Source organism: Quercus suber, unplaced genomic scaffold (genome assembly GCF_002906115.3).
Source record: "Quercus suber isolate HL8 unplaced genomic scaffold, Cork oak 2.0 scaffold_395, whole genome shotgun sequence".
Lineage (NCBI taxonomy): Eukaryota > Viridiplantae > Streptophyta > Magnoliopsida > Fagales > Fagaceae > Quercus > Quercus suber.
In genome coordinates this window covers 32220-58557 of record NW_027069847.1, presented here as the reverse complement: position 1 = coordinate 58557, position 26338 = coordinate 32220, and the positions used below count along the sequence as shown (strand labels likewise).

Below are 26338 nucleotides of genomic sequence, written 5' to 3'. Positions count from 1 at the left end.
TTTTTTTTGATCTCACATTCTCAACAATCTTAATATTCCTAATCAAACCAAACATGAGCAACTTACTTTCTTGGGCATTGAGGTTCCCCAACATCACATTCCCAAGAATCTAAATGCCGGTGGCATATTTGATTTCTCGAACCAACACCTACATTAGGGTGGCTTTGGAATTCATAAGAGGGGCACCTACATTAGGGTGGCTTTGGAATTTATAAGAGGGGCAGGGAAAAAGAGAAGGGTTTGGAAGGGTACAGTATTTCTGATTATAGCATAAATGTAATGAATATAAGCTTAGAGTCATCTTTATTTTAATAAATCCAAGATCTTCATTTTGAATGTGTTTCTCATACACTATTGACATGGCTATGAATGAGGTTTTTGTGATGGCCTTGGTGACATAGTTTTTTTAATGCATTTTTCTTGTCAAGTTCTTACATTTTTATAAGTTATTACTTTAGTGTGTGACCTTTCTTTTTGGGTATTTATATTAATTGAAAATTCATTCAAATTACTGTGTATCTAATATTAAGATATTTGGTCTTTTCAGGCTGCAGTTATATGAGCTGGTTGAGCATAAGGTTCAAGGAGATGGTAACTGCCAGGTTGGTTCCCTCCCCCCCACAACACATGCACACGCACAAAAATATTTCGGCATAAATGCTTATGCTTGGAAATGGAAACGATAGGTTCTATGATATTGTTTAGTGGTGAAAAATAGTGTTGGTTTATTGCTTATTTCTTTATTTTGGGTGTAAGGAGAGTGTCGATAATTGTCAGTCATCACAACGGGTCACCAATAGGATAAAGGCTTTTAAGAAATCTGTGGGCATTTTGTTGGAGGGTTTTGAGGAGCAACTTACAGGATTATTATTAGCTATTGAGGCTAGAAAAAAATATAAATAGAAACTTGTGGTAGGTGATTAGACGAAGATTATCCTGTAAAATATAAATAGCCTGCTCAATACATGCACTTCTGGCTAGAAAGGTCAGTGGAAGTTGAAAAATCTGTTGTCATCCTTGAATGTTGAGTATGGTCCAAATCAAGCAAGAAGTGCATGTATTGAGGAGGCTGTTGTGCCTTATCAATGAGCTTGAAGATTATCTCTTGGAACGTTAGAGGGTTGAATGAGCGAGATAAAAGGCTTAGGGTTAGAAATTTGATTTAGAAAATGGGGGCTAGATGTGGTTTGTCTTCAAGAAACCAAAATGGGGCTGATTAAAAGAGCAGTGATTCGTAGCTTGTGGGGTGGCCAACATGTTGATTGGTCTTATTTAGGTTCGTGTGGAGCTTCTAGAGGAGTGTTAGTGATGTGGGACACTCGGGTAGTGAATAAAATGAAGTAGTGGGAAGATTTTCAGTTTCTTGTAAGTTCACAAGTGTGTCAAATCAGTTTGCTTGGGCGTTTACTGGTGTGTGTGGTCCTAATTTACACTGAGATAGGAGGCTTTTATGGGAGGAACTTTGTGGTTTGAATAGCTGGTGGAGTGTTCCATGGTGTGTGGGTGATGACTTTAATGTGGTTCCCTTCCGAATGATTGGGGTCTAATTCTTTCACTGTTGCTATGAGGGAGTTTTCCAATTTTATTTCGAAATAGGGTCTCATTGATATGCCATTGCAAGGGGGAGCTTTTACTTGGTTTAATTCTCGAGAAGTTGCTTCGAAGGCTAGGATGGACAGATTCTTGTTTTTTGCAAATTGGGAGGATAAGTTTCCAACAGTTTCTCAAAGACGGATGTCTAGGTTGTGCTCGGATCATTTTCCAATTGTCCTTGAGGGTGGATTGTTTCAGAGAGGGAGTAGGCTATTTAGATTTGATAATATGTGGCTTAAGGATGAAGGTTTTGTGGATAGGGTTCAGTCTTGGTGGGATTGTGGGGTGGCCAACATGTTGATTGGTCTTATTTAGGTTCGTGTGGAGCTTCTAGAGGAGTGTTAGTGATGTGGGACACTCAGGTAGTGAATAAAATGAAGTAGTGGGAAGATTTTCGGTTTCTTGTAAGTTCACAAGTGTGTCAAATCAGTTTGCTTGGGCGTTTACTGGTGTGTGTGGTCCTAATTTACACTGAGATAGGAGGCTTTTATGGGAGGAACTCTGTGGTTTGAATAGCTGGTGGAGTGTTCCATGGTGTGTGGGTGATGACTTTAATGTGGTTCCCTTCCGAATGATTGGGGTCTAATTCTTTCACTGTTGCTATGAGGGAGTTTTCCAATTTTATTTCGAAATAGGGTCTCATTGATATGCCATTGCAAGGGGGAGCTTTTACTTGGTTTAATTCTCGAGAAGTTGCTTCGAAGGCTAGGATGGACAGATTCTTGTTTTTTGCAAATTGGGAGGATAAGTTTCCAACAGTTTCTCAAAGACGGATGTCTAGGTTGTGCTTGGATCATTTTCCAATTGTCCTTGAGGGTGGATTGTTTCAGAGAGGGAGTAGGCTATTTAGATTTGATAATATGTGGCTTAAGGATGAAGGTTTTGTGGATAGGGTTCAGTCTTGGTGGGAATCCTATCGGATTCAAGGTGCACCGAGTTTTGTTCTGGCCAATAAATTAAAGCTTTTGAAGAATGACTTGAAAAGATGGAATGTGGAGGTGTTTGGTCGTAGTGAAGTTTGGATTAAAAAAATTGTGTAAGGACTTGAGTGTTTTAGAGAATATTGAGGATAGTCTGGGTTTATCAGTGGGGGAAATGGTAGAAGTGGGAAGAATTCGTGATGAGTTAGAAAAAGCTACTCTGTTGTAAGAAATATGTTGGAGGTAGAAATCTAGAGTTCTATGTGTTAGGGAAGGAGATAGGAATACTAAAATTTTCCATCGTATAGCTAACTCTCACTGGAGGGTTAATTCTATTGATAGGCTTATGGTGGATGGGGAGTTGTCTTCAGACCTGGCAGCTATAGCAGGTTGTATCTCTCAGTTCTATAGGCAACTTTATTTTGAGGATGTGGCTCATAGGCCTGTCTTAGATGATGTGGCCTTTTCTAGTATCTCGGTGGAGGATGCAAGTTGGCTAGATAGGCCTTTTGAGGAGGAAGAGGTGTTGGGTGTGATCAATGATTTTAATGGTGATAAGATGCTTGGCCTCGATGGCTTTTCCATGGCATTCTTTTAGTCTTGCTAGTGTGTTTTGAAAATAGAAATTATGGCTGTATTTCACAATTTTCATATTCAGGCGGGGTTTGAGAAGAGTCTTAATGCTTCGTTCCTTGCCCTTATTCCCAAAAAAGTGGATGCTATGGAGGTAAAGGGCTTTCGGCCTATAAACTTAGTTGGTGGTATTTATAGGATTATTTCTAAGGTGCTGGCTAATCGACTTAGTAGGGTGGTGCATGGGCTTATTTCGGATTCTCAAAATGCCTTTGTGAAGGGCAGACAAATTTTGGACTCTGTCTTGATTGCTTCTCAATGTATTGATAGCAGATTGAAGTCAGGAATTCCAAGTGTGTTGTGTAAATTGGATGTGGAGAAGGCGTATGATCATATGAGTTGGGATTTTTTAATGTACATGCTTTAGTGATGTGGTTTCTCAGAGAAATGGAGAAAATGGATAAGGTATTGCATTTCAACTGTGAAACTTTCCATTCTGATTAATGGTAGTTCATCTGATTTCTTTGGAAGTTCTAGAGGGCTTCAACAAGGAGACCCATTATCTCCATTGTTGTTTGATATTGTGATGGAGGCTTTAAGTCGTATGTTGGATGTGGCTGCCTCCGCTGGGTATTTCTTAGGCTTCTTTGTGGGTAGTACGGCTGGTCCATCAGTGATGGTGTCTCCCATTTTATTTGCAGATGACACTCTGATTTTTTGTGATGCGGAGCCTACTTAGATTGTTAATTTGAGGGCGATTTTTGCTAGATTTGAGGAGGTGTCAGGGCTTTGTATTAATTTGGGAAAATCTGAGTTGGTACCTGTTGGTGTGGTGCACAATTTGGAGGCTTTGGTGGGTCTGTTGGGGTGTGGGCAGTCTTCTTTGCCCTTGAAATATTTGGGCCTTCCATTAGGTGCTAAGTTTAAGGATTTATCTATTTGGAATCCTATCTTAGAGAGAATGGAGAGGAGATTCGCAGGTTGGAAGAGACTGTATCTATCTAAAAGGGGCAAGGTGGCAAAGTGTATGAAGAAATTACAGAGAGATTTTTTGTGGAATGAGATTGGTGGTGAACCTAAAATACATTTAGTTAAATAGGCTAAGGTCTGTAAGCCTTTGTAGGTCGGGGGATTGGGTATAAGATGTTTGGGAAGCTTTAATTCTGCCTTGCTAGGAAAATGGTTGTGGAGGTATGGCTTGGAGACTGATGCTCTATGGAGGGGGGTTATAGAGGCAAAATATGAGAATAGTTGGAGTGTTTGGTGTACGAAAAATGTGACAAGTCCTTATGGGGTCAGCCTGTGGAGATACATTCGAAGTGGTTGGTTGAACTTTTCTAAACTCCTTGTATATGATGTGGGGGATGGTACGAGAGTGAAATTCTGGAAGCATGTGTGCTGTGGGGATTGTACTTTCCAAGAGGCCTTTCCAGAGCTTTATTGTCTGAGTAGGTCAAAGGATTTCTCGGTGGCTGAAGTTATGGGTTGGTCTGCTGGGAGGATTTATTGGAATGTCCAATTTCGTTGTCCACTACAAGATTAGAAAGAAGAAGCTTTTGATTGGTTTATGGGGCTGGTTTATTTTTCGACAGTGTGGGGGTTTGGTCCAGATAAGGCTTGTTGGAAGCCTGCAAGGAATAAAGGTTTTGAGGCTAGAGGATATTTTAAATCCTTTTACCCTCCTACTCTTGTTTCCTTTCCATGGAGAGTGATATGGCAATCGAAGGTTCCTCCAAGGGTAGTTTTCTTTTCTTGGTTTGCTTCCTTAGGTACGATCTTAACAACAGACAATCTTTGTAAAAGACGTGTGCTAGTGCTTGACTGGTGCTATATGTGTAAGAGATGTGGGGAGTTGGTGGATCATCTTCTACTTCATTGCCCCATAGCTTGAGAGTTGTGGTCTTTGGTTTTCTACTTGTTTGGTATTCAATGGGTTATGCCCCATACTGTTCTTGAGCTATTTGAGGCTTGGCAAGGAAAGTTTGTACAGCATCATCACATTGAGGTGTAGAGATTAGTGCCTCATTGCTTGATATGGTGCATTTGGCGTTAAAGGAATGCTAGAAGTTTTGAGGGTTGTGAACGTTCTTTGCTAGAGATTAAGTCTTTTTTCTTGCATACTCTCTTTGAATGGAGTGTGGTCTTTTCTCATTTTTCTTGCTCTTCTCTTTATTCTTTTCTTGATTGTTGTACTTTTGTTTTCTGATTTATGCCCCCATAGTACATCCACAATGTACTCGGTTTGACACTTTTTCTATTATTAATAATATTCTTACGTTACTTATCCAAAAAAAAAAAAAAATTTATATGCCTGCACATTGTATCTCAGTTATCCTTTTTTATGGGCTTGTTATGAGTATCACCTGCAGTGCATTCTTGGATGTTAGTTGGTGGTCATAGTATTTATTCTCTTTTGAGTCTGCCCTTAGAAGCAATTCATTGCATCATAAAAAATTCGACCTTATTTTTCATGAAAATGATTTATGTAAATTCAATTCAATTTCAAAGTGGATCCAAATAAGTTGGAATTTAATTGACCTCATGAATCATGTATAGCAGATTCCTTGAATTGTCATTTGCTAATATTCTGGGATGGCTGATATGCAGAGCTTATATGTTAAGTAATAGGCATCCAATGAAGGCAACAAACATTTATCTGGATCTTCTTCTATAACTACTTTTTAAATGCCTTATTTGAATAGATGATAGGTTGGGGTGGTTTCCTTTGCCAGATACATTGGTGTCCAAGTCATGTGCAGATATACTTGACATATGTACTTGTTTAATTTTAATGGTCATTAACTGCAGGTAACATGTGTCTTTTTCTTCTCTAATTTGTATAAATTCCTCGTTTGAGTTGCAAATGAAATTGTCCGATAGCTCATTCTTTGTGGATGTATATACTTCTGTTGGTTGGGATCGACTGGGTCATGCCAGGTTCAGTTGTGGACTTATTATTTTGTTGGTATCATTGGCTTGGAAAACAGGGTTTTCATATTTGGAATTTAGTCCCAGGCTATTTAATGTGGACTATTTGGACTGAACGGAATCGGCAGTCTTTTGAGGATAAGGGGAAAACTGTGGTTCAGTTATTAGATTTATGCCAATGGACCCTCTTTGATTGGTCTTGGTGTTGGGGTTTCTCGAATTGTTTTACCCTTATGGATTTTCTTTCCTCTATTAGAATAGCTTAGTGGGTGCTTGTATCTATTTGTTTTCCATATTGTTTTTTTTTTTCACTACTATGAACACTTTGTATTTTTCTTGCTTTTCCTTGATTAATAATATTTTCTTCTTACTTATAAAAAAAAATAAAATTTTAAATGACTTCAAATTATTTGATAATTAACCATTGACTTAAGAAGCTTTGTTTCTTTTTAAGTCCTTGTGCAAAATTCATCATTCATGATTTCTGAGTGAGAAAGGTCCAGATTGTTGATGTATGCTATCTGTAGTGCAAGTGAATTGCTTGAAGTTATACAAAACTTACACAATGAATCAATGATCAATGAAAGTGGACTGTTATGTATTAATATTTGTGATGCTTGATAATAATTATTGGCATTACTTCTTGATGTTATATATTTGAAAGACATCTTATTAGTTCTATATTTTCCCAGTTTCATGCTTTATTTGATCAACTGTATCGTTCTCCTGACCACCACGCTTTTCAAAGAGAACAGATTACTCAACAGGTTTGTTGCATTTGATTCATTCTTATTTTAAGATGTCAAAACTTAATTATTTATTTGAAGCGTCATAATTTTTGTTTGTTGTTGTCATCAGCTTAAATATCACCCGGAAATGTACAGGGGGTTATGTCCCCATGGCTAACAATGACTATTTGAAGAAAATGAGCAAGTATTGTGCTATTGTCTGTTTTAATGGTTTTTTATTCACAAAAATATTAATATTACAATATTTCTCATGCTTATATGCCTTTTTTTTGGGTTCATGAACTAGGAGTGGCGAATGGGGTGATCATGTGACATTGCAGGCTGCTGCAGATTGGGTATGAGGAACTATAAGACTTTCCTATTTCCCCCTTTACTTTCGGCAAGCTTTGGTGATTTAGAAAACAATTTTTAGCGTTTTCATTGATACTTCTATTACCTGATTGCCTAAACTTTATTGAACTTGAAGGAATTTCTTATCACAAATTGATGCAAACCTAATTTTGACTCTTTTGCGAGGGAGATGGGATTTCATGTCTCTCTCTCATATTAGATATATTTTTTTTTTTTGAAATAGGATTTTTTTTTTTTTGAGATAATGAAGATATAATCTTTCATAGATCTAAAAAATTGTGTCATACGTTTAAAATCCCACCACACCTCCACCCAATAAAGAATTATATCCAATTTTAAATAACTTAAACACCCTTTACAACCTCTTCCGATATCCATGAGAAAACAAAATTATATTGTAAATATCCTTTAAAAAAAAAATGAAAATGAGAAAGAATCCTAATACAACAGCAAATAGTCAAGAGCTAGAAATCAAGCTAGGTATAATTTTTTATTTTTTCCAAAACTAGTATACATTAAAATCCTTATTATGTTTCTATTGAATAATATATATATATATATATATATATAATCATAGATTTACACATTGATTTTTGAGAAAACTCAATTTCATTAACAAATAAAAACAACAACATTCTCCTCATGAACTACTCAAAAAAAAAAAAAACAAGGGAAAGAGACTAAGAGAGTGTTTATTAGTTATTATGAGAGCCAAAATACCTATATACAACAATATATTTAGCAAGGACATAAATAACTTAATTAGCTTACGACATAATCTAGCTAAAATATACACTAAACAAAAGTATAAATTATCATATTGATTGGATGGTATCTATTCTCTCTCACTGTCTCACACATAGAAATGACTCTCACTAGTGGATTTCAATTTGTTCAACTGGTAAAGTTTTTAATGGTTAAATAAGAGATCTAGAGTTCATTTCTCGCCTACGCTAAAAATCGATTGGTGTCTTAGTATGATAAAGAGTTATTATCAAAAGCTACCATAAGTTGAAATTCTCTCTTAAAAAAAAAAAAAATGACTCCCATTAAGATCCAACTCCAATAGCTCATTAGTTTTTTCAAACCTACTAGGTAAAAAAGAGAAATGTCATATTTATAATATTTTCATAACAAATTATAAGTGACATGTTATACGTTGTTATTGATGGGCAAAAAGTAATTTCAGTGATAAATTTAAATTAGAACCAATAATTTATTATAAAAATATTGTGAAATTGTTATGAGTGTAATACTTTTGGATAAAAAGTGGTTGAGGACTTGGCCTTAATAATTTCATAACAATTAAAAGTGTTCGTTACTCATCTTAAAAGGCACGGCAACACCGTTGACCAATGATTTAAACCCGATGGGCGCTTACAATAAAAGATCTTGTCACAACATATATGTATAACTTGTTGCATATAATGCATAGAACTTTAATGGAAGAAAGTAACAAATATTCTTAAATTGCCTATTTTGTAGGGTTTATTGGCCTTCTATGGTCTTCCTCTTCCTCATACCCTAGTCCAACTTACTGTTGGGGTCCCAACATCAATGCCTGCAGGAGTAAAGTATGAAGTTCAGACATTTCCGGTAAGAACCACACACTTTTCAAACTCAATGTATGTTACCATAATCAAGTCATAGAGCTGGGTTTGATATAATGAATCATTGTAGATACAATATTTTTCACTACTTACCGAGGTGGTAAGTTGTAAATTGTAATTGACTTTCACATGTGTTCATCACTGACATCATTATATTGTTTAGTATTAACAACTTGCCACCTTAATAGTTGTGAAAAACGACGTTAATTATGTCTATAAACTTATTGATAATGAATTATTGGAATGAAACTAGGTTGATTCAAGAGCTATAGTAGATGGAGATGGGATGACAGTGTATGTCAAAACAACAGACCCAAGGGAGTCATCTTGTGTTCCTATAGAAGTACAAGTAGCAGTTATCCAAAGATCACAAGCGCGTGCTGAGAAAAATTATATAGAAGCAAATGCAATTCACAAAAAAATTATTGAGTCCGGATATTGGTTAGTCATCTACTAGGCATAGGCCTTGATTCCAATTTTGATTCAATATTATAGTTTTGTTATTCTTTTCTTCCACTAGGATACTCGATTTTCAGAACAATAAAGAAACCCTTGCTCGAAAGTATCGAATTTGACTAAGGTAAAATTACAGTAGGATTCAAGTAGCTAAATCTTTTAGTTTTTTGGTTAATTGCAATTTGCCCCCCTAAATTATGGGGTCAAATTCAATCCCCCATTATCTGTGAAATCGAGCAACTCTCCAATGATTAATTGGTGATTGACAAGATATCCCTTGCGGTTAATAATTTCCATCAATTTCAAAATTTTAAGAAAAAAAAAAATGAAAATAAACAATGTCCACATAGAGAATTTCTTTAATAATGAATTTGTGAGATTTTAGTTAAAATTTTGAAATTAATGGAAATTGTTTACGGTGGGAGGCATTTAGCCTACTATCAATCAATTAGGGGGTTGATTGTTCAATGTATAGCTTATTGCGCTTGGGGGGGGGGGGGGGGTGCGGGAGGGTGGTTGGAATTGAACTTCACCCCATAGTTTAAGAGGACAAAGTGCAATTAATCTCTTTATTTATTTATTAGTTTTTATTTTATTTTATTTATTTATTTTATATAGCATTAGTTGTTAATAGCTTTTGAACAGGGGAATAGATGCACCAGAGAATGAAATGCCATATGGGAAAGAAGCAAAGGAGGAGTTGACAAAGATTGTGCAAGGAAAGTGCTTGCGAGTCCTTGTTTATGGGGAAGATCGATATGGCCGCTGTGTAGTTGACATATATTGCGATGGCAAATTTGTTCAAGTACTGTTTCTCTGTACATTGGTTTCTTTTGTGCTTGTTAACGCTGAGCTAACTTATCCCTCTTTTCTCACTGCCAGGAATTAATGCTTAAGAAAGGTTTAGCATGACACTATGCAACTTACGACCAACGCCCATAACTTGCAAGAGTAAGAAATTATCTTTACTTCATTCTTGTACTTTCTTCATGTTAAGCCTCTTTAATCTAACACTACGTTTGTGAGTTTTCAATAAAAATAAAAGGTAAAGATAAGACTTACAGACAAGAATTGTAAATCTCTATGTTTATGAATTATGATACTAGTGGGAAAAAGAAGCTCAAGCCAAAAGAGTTGGCCTGTGAGCTTCATTGAAGCTTGGGAAGCCATGGGAATGGAGAAAGAAGAATAAGAAGAAAGGACAAAAGATGATAGGTCAAGAATGTATTGACCTCTTGTGATAAATTAACCAATTTATTTAGTCAAGTTAATTAATTAATTCAATTAACATACAAAAACGCGTTGTAGCACAAACAAATCGTCAATTAACTAAAGTGCAGCGAAAATTAAATTGATACGGTGATTTGTTTATGAATGGGGAAAATTTACATGGCAAAAATCCCACCAAGTGATTTTAAGGTCATTACTCCTGAGAATTCACTATTATCAAAACAAGCGATTACCAGTAAAGGAATTCTAGTACCTTATACCAACCTACAGTTGAACCCTTATCTCAATACTTAATTGGACTTGTTCTGTAGTGATATTCTCTCTTTTCAATGCATGACTCCTAGTATATGACTAATTAATAGACGCGCGGATCTCAGTATATGACTTAATTATCAACTTGAGAAAGATGTTGGTTGCAAAATTTTTCAATTTATCACACGATGAATATCAAAAAGTTCATTGGTTATAAATCCTATGGTGTATAAACATAGCAGCTTTTTCAAGAGAAAGATGAACCAGGAAAAATTTTGTCTCTGGTCATAATTTGCATGAACAAAACTTTGCTTTACACGTGCAACTTGTGTCTCGTTTGATGGTCCTTAAAATAATCTTTATATATGTTTAGGGTTGTGAGAAAAGAAAGGTTAAACATATACTTACGGATTGAATGCAAAATATAACTGAAATTTGTTTTTCTCAAATCTCGACAGATACCTTATTTATCGAGCAACTATCGAGCTTCGAGTTGAAACAGTTCTTTAAGTCTCGATAGATACTAGCTGTTGAGTTTTAATGAACAATACTTTTTCATTTGTTTCTTAGACAAAGTTGCATGACTTTAACACTTGAACTTGAAATCTTGTTCCTTGAAGTATTAAATACATCTTAGATCTACCCAATTACAAGTAAAGTGCATTTTGTCAAAAGATTAGTCAATTACATAAAATATTGACATATGTTTCTAATATTATTCACATATGTCCTAACAATCTTTTCCTTTGGCAATCCGTGATAAAATTACAAGAAACAAATGAACATATGAGAGAAGTCATAAATCAATTAACTCATATTCACTTATTGAATACAATAAAATCTATCTTAATACAAACTCTTGAAAATTTTTGGAAGAAGAGAGTTTATGGTAAGAAGACTTTAACAACCTGTATTTTTAAAACAATTTAAATAAAACTCATCACGGCATCATAGTGTGAAACAGAAATAAAAGATTGCATACAAGATATAGAAGAATCATGTGCATGAAGAGAGAAAAGAAACAATACATGGAAAGATATGTGAAACGTGATAACATCATTAAATATATATATCAACATAAGTATAATGTTTGCTATCACTAAGTGGTCACAAGACCAATGTACAAGAGATAATGTATCTAAAATAGAAAGAAAAGAAAAGACACATAAAGTCCTCATTGCATCCCTCATATACACTCCCCCTAACAAAAATGATCTCCTATACTAACCCTCCTCCTATGTGTATAACTACTCTTATATCCAAATTATTTTCCCTTTTTGTCACGAGTGACAAAGGGTAAGTACATTAAGTAGACATATCATCATCACTGGGCAAGCTAGCACCATCATCCTCATCAGCATCATCATTACCGAAGCCATCGCCACTCTCATCCTTAGAGGTCGATGGAAAGGGAGAAGAAGCAACAATGAAACCATCCATTATAGCCCGTCGTCGTGTGATACGACCAACATGGGTATTTACTTGACACAACTCATCACTGAGAGTGTCAAGGCAAGCATCCGTGTGCACAAGCTGTGCCATGATGGCTTCAAGAGTCACTCCACCCGCAGAAGATGAAGGGGCGGTAAAAGTTGGAGGAGTGGCCGTTTCGGTTTGAGTCTGCCTCGAGTGAAGCTGTGCATCACTCAGCTTAACGGTAGTGATGTCAATGACACCCATAATAGGAAAGTGATCAGAACTGGGATAGGAGACCAAAAAATGGCGAAAGATCCTCGTGATAGCCAAAGGAAAAATGAGCTTATCACGGGTCGCCGTATCCTATAGACATCTATAAGGGATATGATGAAGTGAGAGGGGAAGTCGATAGAGATATCCTCTAAGAGGGATAACAAAAATCGAGCACCAGGCTTGGTGATAGTGTTATAGTGAGACAATGGATGAATAATGAATGTTATTATCATGTTTAGAAATCTCGGACTTTAGCAAAGGTTGAGTAAGGGGTGTTTTGACGGTCACCCCAAGAAGAAGGTGTCACAAAATAGAGACGAGAGTTCGTCTTTGGACATAGTCTTTAGACGCTCGCAGCCAGGATAGTCAGGATGCGTTACCCTAGGAACGTGTAGTACCTCGGAGACAATCTTCGGAGTAACTACAATGCGCATACCTCAAACACGAGAGAAGAAATGAGGTACAAAAGTATCAAATCTGGGCATGTTGGAGTAAAACTCTTGTATGATCACAGAAGGGTATGTGACCGGGGTGCCACACAGTGACTCCCAACTTCGACTGTAGATGACAGTGGGTAGGTCAGTAATAGAAAAATTCGATAGGATGACTTGGTGTTCTGAATGAATGCCTCGTCTAGAAAAGTTCTTTGAAAATTCCTTTCGGGCTTTATCATCACGGAATTGAACATGGGAAAGAGTAGGATCAGAGGAAGAAGATGCCCTAAAACGAAGAGGGTTTTAGGACGGAGTAGATTTGCATTTAGGTGCCATGAAGCAACTAGCACAAGAAAGAGAGATAGAGGAAGAGAGAGAGGGACAATCAGAAAAGCACCAATAAGACACTATAAAAAAATGTAAAAATTTGAAGGTACGTATGCATAAAAATGCATGAACATATGACATGCAAATTTAAATACATCATGGGCTTAGCTCAATCCAAACCTACCAGCACACAACATTGCAACAAGGTAAGCACACATCTAAAATGCATGAAACATTTTTATAATGTAAATGTGATGCAATGTATGAACATATAGGATCATTTACTCAAAACCCATCCCAAAAATTTTACAAAAACTTCATCAATTTTGAAAAACCCCAAAAAATTTTCAAAAACCCAAAACCTAGATCTAAATGCAGGAAATGCATGAAGAATAAGAGATAAAGAGATCATACTAAGTGATTTGAGACAAGAAAAGGCCGAAGACCACGTGGGTTAAATTTTTTGAGAGAGAAACGTGTGTTTGGGAGGTGAAATGACTGAAAACAATCGAGAGAGATCGAGAAAAGTGAAGCTGAAATCGTGCTGACCCTTTAAATAAAAGAAAATAGAAGCTTTATAATTCTCGATGGATCGAGAGCTATCGAGATTTAAAAACGCGCTTTTTAGCCGTCGAAGATTTATCAAGGATCTAACGAGAGGTTTCAACAGCAAAGATTCTTGATGGATTGAGGTAGCTATCAAGAAACTATCGAGCATCTAGAAGGTTTCGCGCTAGATCAAAGTGGCTATCGAGAGCTATCGAGAATGCGATGAAAAGCAGCTGAAGGGTCTCGATAGGTAGCTTAGCTGTTGAGAGGTATTGAGATAGTTGTCGAGAGGTATCGAGATAGCTACTGAGATTGTTTAAAAACAGTTTTTCAAGAAGAGAAAAACATAAATATAAATGCAATCAAGCATGTTACACAACCAACAATCCAATCAACATTTTAAGCTATCAAAATCTTCTCTCAAAAATAAAAACATGTCAAGCAGAAACACACACACACACACACACATTAAACAAGTTTAATCAATTTTATATTTCAAAAACAAGTTAAGACAATTTAGTGAGCATATATTAATATATGTATTCCTTGTGATGACCAAATTATATTATACCTGTACATGTATCAAAAGTAGCAAAGAATTTTGCGTGTTATGTGTGAAGAATATTGCAAGATTGCATAAGTGTCTTTATGTTATGACAATTTGAGATATAAGAAAATCACTTTAACTCACACACAATCATAATTATTTGATGATGACTATCACCTTCGAGTTACATCTTATAACTCTCACATCTCCTAGAATACACGCTTGCAATTATATATTAAACATTTGATTCTTTTTGCTTTTTATTTTCTTTGTATATTTTCCTTTTAAACAAATCATGCATGGGCATATAAGAGATAGAAAAGAATTACCCAATGATGTTAAGTTTTTGACATTATACTTTTGTTATGTCGAAGCATACGAATGTCATTTTATAATTGGTGGACAACAATTGTGAGATCGTTATTTATGCATTTCTCTTAGGTTTTTCTAGTTCTTTCCGTTAAAAAGAGTGATACAAGTGTTAAATACAAGAGATTACTTAACCTTATTCATAATAAGTACGAGCCACAAAGCTCACTTGCTTAGTTGTGCATAGAGATGTTCATCTAAGTTACAAATGATACAAAATTTATAAAATTTTGTTTCAATGGCCATCCAAAGTACACAAGTAGCATTGTACACAAACATACACTATTTTTGTATTTTTTTTTTAATTTTTTTATATTTTATATGAAAAAAAAATAAAGCAAAACTAAAAAGTAAACAAACAAAAACATGTTAAACAAAACAATGCATAAAACTAGATGCAAATGCATAAGGAAGAAGGAGAGATCAATCCATGGAGATGACACCAATGTTTTGGTGAAGGAATTCAAATCGTTTGCTATCAAGAGGTTTGGTAAACAAATCAGCATTCTGTTCATCAGTGTGAATGAACTCAAGAGTAATTTGACAAGCTCCCAAATGAAGTAATGTTGAATCTCTATGTGTTTGGTTCGAGAGTGTTGAACCAGATTCTTAGAGATGTTGATGGCGCTGGTATTATCACAGTAGATGGTAAGATGCTCTTGACAGATACCATAATCATGGATGAGTTTTTGCATCTATAGAAGTTGGGTGCAATAGCTAGTAGTAGCGATGTACTCAGCTTCTACAGTGGATAAAAAGATGGAATTCTGTTTTTTGCTCATCTAGGAGAGAATATTATTACCCACATAGAAACAACCTCCCGATGTACTATTTCTATCATCAGCATTCCCAACCCAATCAGCGTCAGAATACCCAGCTAAAACATCATTTGTGTCCTTGCTATACCACATACCAAAGTTTATAGTGGTTTTGTCATACTTTATGATTCTTTTCAAAGCAATTATATGAGACTCTTTGGGATTAGCCTAATATCTAGCATACTCCCACACTGTAATTAATGTCAGGTTTATTAGCAGTAAGGTAAAAAAAACTACTTATCATGCTTCTATAAAGAGATGAATCTACACTTTTACCTAATAAGTCAATAATGAGTTTAACATTTGTGCTCATAGGGGTTTTAACAAAACTAGCAAATTTAAATTACAAGTAAATTAGCATGGAATAAAGCCAATAAGATGGTTGATAAATTTCAACCTTACAATCTCCCCCTTTGGCTATTCCGTGACAAAACCCTTAAACAAACTCTAGACTTAACGCGTGAGTTGGAAACAGTTGGAAAACTCACTCACACTTAACTCTAGAATCTGCGAAGCTTTAAAACCATAAGAACAAGTAACTCCTGAAACATAACAACACAATAAGTTCATTGTATACAGAAACTTGTAATGCATATGGAGCAAGCACAATGTGATCATATACAATGGAATAAAGCAGTAAACCATGGCAAGACCAAAACAAGTAATCACTATAGCCAAGTGATCACAATGCTCATTCACACTTGGAATGAACATCCGGACATTCAAGAAAATAAACACAAGGTAAATCGCTTGAATGACCAACACTCAACCAATGCATAGTACATGAAGTATGTGCATCTAGGAAAAATCCTACAAGGGCACAAGAGTGACAGTACTTAGAAGAAAATGTAAGACATTTAGTTGGAAGTACTGATATAACAAAGCACAAAGGCTGCATAAAGCATGACACAAACCACAAAGGTTTACAAATTGTGCATAAGAACAAACCCTTAAAACTTACAGAAGCAACATGGGTACAAACCAACAACATAAAGTGCTAAATGATATAAGATGAATACAGAAATATGGTAACAACTAAAGATAGACAAAAGTAGCAAACAAAAGTCTGTTAGCTGAAATCTCCCCCTTTCGTTGAGCTCTTCCCCTGCCAACAACATCTCCCCCTTTTTGTCATGAAATAGCTAGTCTTCATTATCTTCTAACTTTCTTTGAATTTCATCCAATTGAGTTTGAATCGAAGTAAACTTCGTATCCTATCGAATGCTGAGATGATTCAAGATGGAAGTAAGGTCGGACATATTGGAACTCAGTTCATGAACAGAAGCTACAATAGAGCCTAGCTTCTCGTCAGCGGGAAGTGAACTGGAGCGTGAGCCACTGTGGAACTCGGAAGCTTTTGTTTTGATTCCCTTCTTGCTATGACCAATGCTAGCGTTGAATGTGCGCATGTTGATTGGACATGGTTTTGCGCAGGGAAATTCATTCTCAGACGGATGGAGTCCTTTACGCTTTAGAATCCGGAAGATGAGACAGCAAAATGGGATGCACATCCTTGATTCTTGGTACTTGATGGGTGATTAAGAGTCACTCTTGATGAAGGTTTCTTAGTAGTTGAGAGTTCCTCATCACGAGAAATTAGGATTTGAACTTCTGGAGGAGTGAGTGGACTTAAGACTTCTTGTGTTGATCTAGTCTCTCTTCTTGATATAGAAGGTGTGGACTCCTTTCCAGGTGTTACTTTCTCAGCATCATCACTTAGAGCCATATCATCAACATCCTCATTTTCCTTGAGTTTGAACTCCTTTTCATCATCCTCAATTTCATTTTTAGATATGGTGTCGTCTATGACCATATTGATTGACTCCATCATTGTCTTAGTGCGCTTGTTGTACACTCTATAAGCTCGGCTATTTGTGGAGTATCCTAGGAATATTCATTTATCACTCTTAGCATCAAATTTTTCCGGATTTTTCCTGTTATTTAGAATGTAGCATGTGCTCCCAAATACTCTGAAATACTTCACCTTGGGTTTCTTTTCTCTCCGTATTTCGTATGACGTCTTCTTTGTCCCTGCTCAGAAATAAATTCTGTTACAAGTGTGACAAGAGGTGTTCACAACTCAGTTCAAAACCTTTGAGGTATGTTTTTGTTGAGTAGCATGACTCTAGTCATCTCTTGGATCACCCGGTTCTTTCTTTCAACCACCCAATTTTGTTGTGGAGTCTTTGGAGCTGAAAATTCCTTCTTGATACTATGCTTTTCACAAAACGACTCAAATTTAGCATTCTCGAATTCCTTCCCATGATCACTTCTGATTTTGACTATGGGAACTTCTTTTTCATTCTGCAATCTCTTGCATAATCTTTGCATTTTATCACATGCTTCGGATTTCTCTCTAAGGAATTCCACCCAAGAGTACCTTGAGAAATCATCAACTACCACCATAATGTATCTCTTTTCTCCTAGGCTTTCAGTTCTTGTAGGCCCCATTAGATCAACGTGAAGAAGTTCCAAACACCGTGAGGTAGTAATCACATTTACCTTGTGATGGTTTGCTTTTGTTTGTTTCCCCATTTGACATGCTCCACATATAGTCTTTTCCACTTTTCCAAACTTTGGAAGTCATTCTACTGCCTCAAGTTTAGAGACTTTACATACTTGTTTGAAGTTTGTATGTCCAAACCTGTGATGCCAAAGTTTCAGCATATCAACACGAGCACTTCTACATGAGATAGGTGCCGTAGGAACTACTCCATAGCAATTATCAGTAGTCCTATTTCCCTCCAAGACTTGAATCCCTTTTTCATCAATGATTATGCATCCCTTCTTTGAGAATTGGACAAGGAACTCTTCATCACATATTTGAGTAATACTTAAGAGATTTGCCTTCAATCCTTTGATGTATAACACTTCTTTCAGTAGAGGTAATCCCAGTATTTCAACCGTTCCTTTCTCGAGAACTTAAGCATGACTCCCATCACCAAAAGTCACATAGTCACATGCTTTCTCTTTGAGGGTCTTAAACAGTGATTTATCTCCTGTCATATGACGAGAACATCCACTATCAAGATACCATAAGCACGAGTTAAATACCTTTAATGAGGTGTGCACAAACATATAAGCATGAGACAAGCATTCTTGACCATCAAACAAAAATTCATTGTTATTTTCCATGCTTTTTCTAGATTGAATTTTCTTTTTTAGATTATCAACCTTTTCATATAATGTTTTATTTCTTCTTTTGTATTTCTCAATCAAAGAATTAGACTCACATAGACTATTGTGTAGAATGTGGTTCTTATTTTCAAAGTATTTCAGCAAGTGAATGAACATCCTAGCATGTTTTCTGGATTTAGTTAGCTCTAAAAGTTCATTTTTAGAATATCTTTCAAACATACTCATAGAGTCATTATCACAAACACTTAAACCAAAGTTCAGCATGACCATTTTTACAGCAACATCCATAGCCAAGGGGTCTAGGATCGCACTCAGGTAATCAAATCACAAAGAGTGCACCCGCTCTGATACCAATTGAAAGTTCAATATGGGTATGAAACACCCTTGAACGTTTAGACCCCAAATTATAATAATACCAATTCAAGCTTATAATCAAACAATTAAAGTGCGAAACATGAACATAAGCCAATCACTGAATAGGTAACTAATCTAAGCCAAATATAATCACATCCACATCAGTAAATATAAGGCAAAGATAAAGGGAAGAGAGATGCAAACACAAGAACAACACATGATGTATTATCGAAGAGGAAATCGAAGCCCTCGGCGTAAAACCTCTCTGCCACTCTCCAAGTGGTCAATAATCCACTAGAAAATGTAGTTGGGATACATGAACAATAATAGACCCTTCAAGCCTAATCTACCCAGATACCTAAGCTTTCTAAGCTTTTTGCTCTAACGAGGTTACGCCGAACCTTTTTCTTTTCTAACTTACTAGATTCCGCTACTTGACCATAGCACCAATCAATGTATATTGGTTCCTTCCAAACTGCTTCCCTTAGCACCAAATAAACCTTCTCATAGACGTGGGTGTGGTGAGATAAGGATTTGGTAAAAGACCTCTCAAGGGTATGACAATGGAGAAGAAGAGAGTAGAGGAATTTGTAGAGTTTCTTAGATGAAAATTGGGGATGAGGCAATCTTGTTTTTCTCTAGGGTTTTCTCTCACAAAATTCTCTCTCTAGAAGCTCTCTACATTTAGTGGGTATAAGAGTCTATATATAGTGAGGTGAGATGAGAATACGAAGAGACAGATTTTTGCCAAACAGGGTAAATTGGCGGCTTGGTCTCGCGGCTTGTCCAAGTCACGAAATCAAGTCGCGACGTAACGGTCTGGCCAGCCTGGGACTTTTGTCCTGTAGTGCGACAGCTGCCACGACCCTTCAGCTTCCCTACGTGCATCTCACGTGCCTGAAGTTAGCAATTTGCACTCGCGAGCCACCCACGAGTCCTAGCCGCGAAGCTCTGCTTCTTTGCACATACTTGAGCTTTTCTTCACATCTTCTCACACACTACTCTTATAATAATCTCACCTAAATACAGAGTTACTAAGTGCTTAAATTATAAGAAAATTGGCACGGAATAAGCCAACAAGATGGTTGATAAATTTCAACCTTACAAAATGTTTGTTTGTTTGTTTGTTTTTATTATATATATATATATATATTATTACTCTAACTTGTAGAAAAAGATAACTATTAAGTTAACCCTCAAGATTTAGCAAAAAAAAAGGTCAACCCTCAAGATAAATTGGCCACAAGCAAATGAATAATTGAAGGTTGTCCAAATCTCTTCTACATTAGGTTATATATCAAATCAATTTCTTTTCTTTTTTCTTTTCTTTGTTCTTACTTGCAAGTTATAATATGGAATCACTTGTCATGATATATGAAGTCATTACCAAATGTTTGTTTTTTTTTTTTTTTTTTTACTCTAACTTGTAGAAAAAGATAACTATTAAGTTAACCCTCAAGATTTAGCCACAAAAAAAAAAAAAAAGGTTAACCCTCAAGATAAATTGGCCACAACAGATGAATAATTGAAGGTTGTCCAGATCTCTTCTACATTAGGTTATATATCAAATCAATTTCTTTCTTTTTTCTTTTTTCTTTGTTCTTACTTGCAAGTTATAATATGAAATCACTTTCTCCTTATTTTTGGCTAAACAACAAAAAGAAATTCCCAGTGTAGACTCATCAACCTTACATCACGTGAAGTAAGGTAATATAATGTGTACTACCGGATAGGGGTGTGCATGGGTCGGGTTGAGGGGATTTTTTGACCAACTCACCATGTGGCTCAAAAAAAATTCAACCCAACCCACCCATGGGTTGGGTTGGGTCGGGTTGAACCCATGGGTTGGACAATTTTTTTTATTACTATTATTATTAAATTGAACAGAAAAAAATATATCACACTTACCACCTGAGTTAATAAACAAAATATAAATTAATATATAAACTAATATTCCAACTTAGTTGTAAAAAAGATATGTTTAAGTATCCAACTGAGTTGATAAACAAAATATAAATAAACTAGTATCCTAATTCACTTATAAACAAAATATACATGAGTTCCTAACTTAGTTATAAACAAAATATATCTAAAATTTTTAAATTTTTTATTATTAATTATATAGTATATTTAAATATATATTAAAAAAACTAATAAGATTTTATATTATATATGATAGTAGGAACTGAGAAAGTGCACTACAACTGGTTTTTTTTTTAAATTTATTAAATATATAATATATTTTAAACATATATTAAAATATGGGTGGGTGAGTCGGGTTTGTAATTTTATTACCCAAACCCAACCCGACCCGCTATAAAAAAAAATTTATAACCAACCTAACCCATCAAGCCCTAAAAACCGACCCAACCCGAGTTAGGTCGGGTTTGGCGCGTTGGCGGGTTTTCTGCACACCACTAGTACCAGATTCTTAATGAAACTATCGTTGTGGGCTCACACATTCATTGAAGTGTCATTACTTAAACTACTCAATTCTTGTCAAGTATCATGTGAAGCAATAAGAGGATCCTACCACCAATCCACGCCCGCGCAGTAGCTTTTAAAATGCTAATGATTTTGGGATGACGTCATTAGATGCTTACAAAATTGTTTTAAGTGCATGATATTTCTATAAAAGAGTACTTAAATTACACCAGAAACCTATCTAGAGTTCACAAATTTGTAAGAGCCTCTTCAATGTCATAATGTTCCAGTTACTGTCTTTTACTTCAATCCTTACCTGTTCCTTCTTCCTTTTGGTAGTGGTGGCACATTGGAAGAGAAATAAAGCCCGAGGGACCATCCTGAAGTCGCCACCAGGGCCATGGAAGCTTCCTCTTATAGGGAACTTGTATCAGTTGATTACCTCAGGATCATTACCTCATTATTCTTTGAGAGATTTAGCAAAGAAACATGGACCTGTTATGCGGCTACAGTTGGGTGAGGTATCAGCAGTGATCATTTCGTCACCAAAAGCAGCAAGAGAGGTTTTGAAAACACATGAACATTGTTTTGCACAAAGGCCTGACTTTTTTGTGGACGAAATTCTCTCATATGCTTATTCAGGCATTTTTGGCACTCCCTATGGCGATTGCTGGAGACAAATGAGAAAAATTTGTGTTTTGGAACTTCTAACTGCTCAGCGAGTTCACTCATTTAGGGCAGTAAGAGAAGAAGAGGAATGGAATCTTATTGAAACTCTTTCTTTGTCCAACGGGCTTTCCATCAATCTCAGCAAGCATTTATTCGACTTGACAAATACTGTAACTTCTAGAGCAGCATTTGGAGAAAAGTGCAAAGCTCAAGACGAGTTCATATCTCTGGTTAAGGAGATAATGGTGCTTACTTCAGGTTTCAATGTGCCGGATTTGTATCCCTCACTTAAATTTATTGCCTCAATAATGGGATGGTGACTGCCTTGAAAAGACTTCACCAAAAGAGGGACAAAATTCTTGAGGATATAATTGATGATCATAAGAGAAAATGATAACCACTAGCACCACCAATGACTCTTCATGCAAGGAAGATCTTGTTGATGTGCTCCTGAAACTTCAGAAGTCGAGTGTCCTCAAATTTGAGATCACAACCGAGCACATCAAAGCTGTCACTTCGGTATGACTTAATGGACTCTTGTAATAGTAAGTGTTTTTCAACTACTAATAAGATTTATATGACATAAAAGTTAGTTCAAATATTTTTCAGGAAATCTACCTTGCAGGGGGTGAGACTGCAGCAACAACCTTAGAATGGGCAATGTCAGAGTTGCTTAGAAACCCAAAGGTAATGGAGAAGGCACAAGCTGAAGTGCGCAAGGTCTTTGAAGGAAAGAAAAATTGAATATACAGACACTCAGAAGTTAGATTATGTGAAATTAGTTGTTAAAGAAACTTTACGATTACATCCTCCTGGAACCTTAATCCCAAGGGAATGTAGGGAGAGATGTGAAATCAATGGATATGACATACCTACTAAAACCAAAGTTATTGTCAATGTGTGGGCTATAGGGAGAGATCCAGATTATTGGGTTAATGCTGATTGCTTTCAGCCAGAGAGGTTTCATGGTTCTTCTGTTGATTTTAAAGGGAATGACTTTGAATTCCTTCCATTTGGGGCTGGAAGAAGGATGTGTCCAGGCATAACATTTGCTATTGCAATTATTGAACTTGCACTTGCTCAATTGCTATACCACTTTGACTGGAAACTACCAAATGAAGTCAAACCAGAAGAACTTGACATGACTGAGAATTTTGGAGCAACCTGTAGGAGAAAGAATGATTTGTATTTAAATGTTACTCCTCGTTTTCCCTTTCTTATGGAGACATCTAGTCAATAGGATGTAATACTAGTTTTAAGTGTCTGTTTTATTAATGGAATATGTTTAGTTTGGGTGGTATGGCAAATAAACAATTTTTAAGAGAATAAAGAAGTTAAACTTCTATCTTCATTTGAATGTCAGCTTGTGTGGAATAAACTTATAGATACAATCTTCCACACAGTTTTTGAGCCGGCTCCTCAGCTTGTATGATCGTCACTTTCTAATAGATAACACTAAATTAGAAGTTCATTTTTGTACCTATCTTTTATCCCATTCATCTTGATGGCAACAACTTTTGAACCATCAATATTTTTCTATTCATGATTTCTGAGGCATTTTAGTGTTGTTCTATACATTTTTTTTCCTGAACGTTTACAACTAAACAAAAAGACTCATGCTCACATTTCCCCATCTAAGATTACTAAAGACATGCACTAAAAAGTAAAGAAAGTTACAGGTGGAGAAATTTTAGACCGTAATTGAAGCAGATGATGAGACAATAAAAGGTCAAATGAAAAAGTAAGAGACACAAACACACCTAGAAAAAGTAAACCAGATAAAATAATAATAAAAATTTAGTCATGGATTAGCCAGAGTACCTCATCAATACCAGTATACACAAGAATTAGTTTCTGCCTCAGGAGAAGCTACTGTCTGCTTTGGGAAGTCCAAATTGCTTTTAAACTTGACTGACTGGTGCAAACCTTTTAACCTCTTCACTATTCTGTGAATTGAGGGCAGTAGTATTCTGAGTAAGATCATCTATACAAATTCTGGCAAAGCTGTTTCTGTTCTTGGTGACTTGGACTCATAAATTGTATCAGCATGTAATGGCTTACCAACAGCAAGAGCTATGTAACTAGACCATGTTTCATTTCAGTACTTTCAAGGTTTTATTAAAGCTAAAGCGAAATAGGATTTTGCACAGCTCTTCCTTGGATAAGGTCATAGCTGGATGCCATTTCTTCAACACTAAAGTGCTTGTTCGGAAAGTGCCAAGAAGGCCTTTCCAGAATTGAATTCATAGCTTCAAAGTCAGTGCATTTGAAGCAGAAACCATTACTTGTAGGACAAAACCACAACTAATCAATCCTTAGTTTCTATGTGCAAGGTTCCTCTACAGATCAGCACTTTAGCCTTTGAATGCCCAAAATTAACTGTTTTGTTTAGTATTCCAATTTGCACTTCTATCTTATCATTTTGAACTTTAATGGACAAATATTAATTAAATAACTTTGAAAGGGAAGAGTCTTGTTTGAACTCCAAGTCTTTGAGCTCCTCCTTCTATAAATAGAGGAAGAATCAACACAGAAAGGCACTCAATTCGCCTGCCAAAAATCCTCCAGAAAAAGACTAGAATAAAGAATAATTTTAGTAAAATTGATTAGCATATTCATTATATATCAATCTATAGTAAAATTGATAATAATTTTAGTTTTTTTTAATATAAAATTTATGAGTATAAAAATATTGCGCAAACATTACAGAAATAAGGTATTCATGATTATAAGTCCAAGTACTATATTTAACGGTTTGGTGCATCATAAAAATAAAAGATAAAAAATCGAAAAATATCACCTGATCCTATTTCTTCTTCTATTAATTAATATAACGAATTATTGTATTACATTGATATTTCCTCCAATCCCATACCTCCTTCTTCTTTTAATAAAAATACACAATAAAATACAACAATTAATATGTTTATTAAAGGCTTTGTTTTAATAATGCCAATCAATTCCAAAAAAAAAAAAAAAAAAAAAAAGAAAAAAAAAAAAAAAAAAAAAAAAAAAGAAAACAATTGTGCGATGTAGAGTCAGGTTCAATAACAATGTCAAAAGTCCAAAATTCCCCATAGCAAAAAATAGTATATAGCACTTATTAACCAAAAAAAAAAAAACATCTAGTCAGCAAAGCCATATTCTAGCTAGGCCTGATGTACTATAATGCCAGCTTTGTTTCACTTGGATGAATTGAGTCATCTTCGGCCACCTGCAAAAATTATAGCACATTTGTATTACCTTTGAAATAATAGAAACTAATACAACCTTTTGAGCTCCATGTAAGGAGAACATATTCAATAATAATATAAGGTTAAATTTCAATGTATAAATACAAAGAAAAAATTTTAATTTCTATTGGTAGAAAGTAAGTGATTGATAAGAGAAAGCATAACTGATATAAAAAGAACTTTGATGTACTTATAAGTATTATAAGATCATTTATAGCCTTAGCACTTAGCAACAAATGACTTACACCTGCTAGGGAAATCCAAATTGGAATGTAGATGCCAAAGATTGATGTTCTAGTCTTAAATAGATATAAATAAATATATAAAGCATCAAACATGGTTAACAATTGCAATTTTTAATACATAAACATCATCTAAATTAAATCTATGAAAAGTTGAAAACCATAAAAGAACAAAGAACCTAAAACAAAATTGGGAAAAGAAAAATAATTTCATATTTTTTTCTCTACCAGTTACAATTTGCTCAATCTTTTATAGTCTGAATTCTAAGAATGCATCTTACAATCCTAGCCACACAAATTTCCACTATGGAAGTTTCAATTGTGTAATGATCATAAGCATTATAGTGTCAAGCAATTTTTTTTTTTTTTTAATAATTAAAAGCACATAGTTCTTGTAATCCAAATGGTTTTATTTTTTGATAAGTTGAAATTCAAGTGGTACTTTAGAAAATTATACTAAACGATGTCCAAAGTTGAAACACATACATGCTAGAGGAATTGCATCTAGAATCTCATCTTTAAAAAATTTAAACACATCAAGCAGTTGGATATTTTCTATCTTAACTTTTACATCAGACTATTAGAGAATAGACGTAAAATTTCTTCTTTTCACCAAGTATAGACATTTCCTTCACTTTAGATGACTATTAATTCTATTTTAATTACAAATCAAATAGAACTTTGAAAGAAAAACACTTCCATTTCTGCACAAACAACATTAAAAAAAAATTCTCAGTTGGTACAAACTACTTTCTATTCTTCTCAAATAGACTTGAATTTACATATCCAAAAATTGGGTTTTTATTGAATACTCTAGAATACGTATTAAAAAAAAATCAAAAACTCAGTAAATAATTAATTATTTTCATTCATAATACCAAAG

At 35.2% G+C, this 26338-nt stretch overlaps 3 protein-coding genes across 5 annotated transcripts; 2 read left to right on the top strand and 1 right to left on the bottom strand.

The window, feature by feature from the left end:
* The first annotated feature begins 551 nt into the window (after nt 1-551).
* On the top strand, nt 552-10500 carry LOC111996249 (staphylococcal-like nuclease CAN1). 3 transcript variants are annotated; one of them, XM_065761097.1, is made up of 8 exons: nt 552-602; nt 6707-6781; nt 6873-6947; nt 7050-7098; nt 8600-8710; nt 8978-9165; nt 9826-9985; nt 10063-10500. In XM_065761097.1, exons 1-8 carry the CDS (start codon nt 559-561, stop codon nt 10090-10092), a joined length of 732 nt encoding a protein of 243 aa, XP_065617169.1. In that variant the 5' UTR covers nt 552-558; the 3' UTR covers nt 10093-10500. The 3 variants fall into 3 exon arrangements, with proteins under 3 accessions (XP_065617169.1, XP_065617170.1, XP_065617171.1); XM_065761098.1 differs by lacking the exon at nt 10063-10500 and adding an exon at nt 9245-9304 and having other exon boundaries at nt 9826-9929; XM_065761099.1 differs by lacking the exon at nt 8978-9165 and having other exon boundaries at nt 9815-9985.
* A 6366-nt stretch (nt 10501-16866) lies between these two features.
* Nucleotides 16867-17930, bottom strand: LOC136062257 (uncharacterized). Its single transcript, XM_065761101.1, has 3 exons — nt 17541-17930; nt 17380-17443; nt 16867-17279 (listed from the first exon to the last, which is right to left on the bottom strand). The coding sequence occupies exons 1-3, from the start codon at nt 17928-17930 to the stop codon at nt 16867-16869; spliced, it is 867 nt and encodes a 288-aa protein (XP_065617173.1).
* Nucleotides 17931-21523: 3593 nt separating this feature from the next.
* On the top strand, nt 21524-23451 carry LOC111996248 (desmethyl-deoxy-podophyllotoxin synthase). Its single transcript, XM_024028198.2, is given in 5 exon segments — nt 21524-22286; nt 22289-22360; nt 22363-22499; nt 22590-22714; nt 22716-23451. Coding segments are annotated over 5 exon segments (1533 nt in total). The 5' UTR covers nt 21524-21592; the 3' UTR covers nt 23221-23451.
* The last annotated feature ends 2887 nt before the right edge of the window (nt 23452-26338 follow it).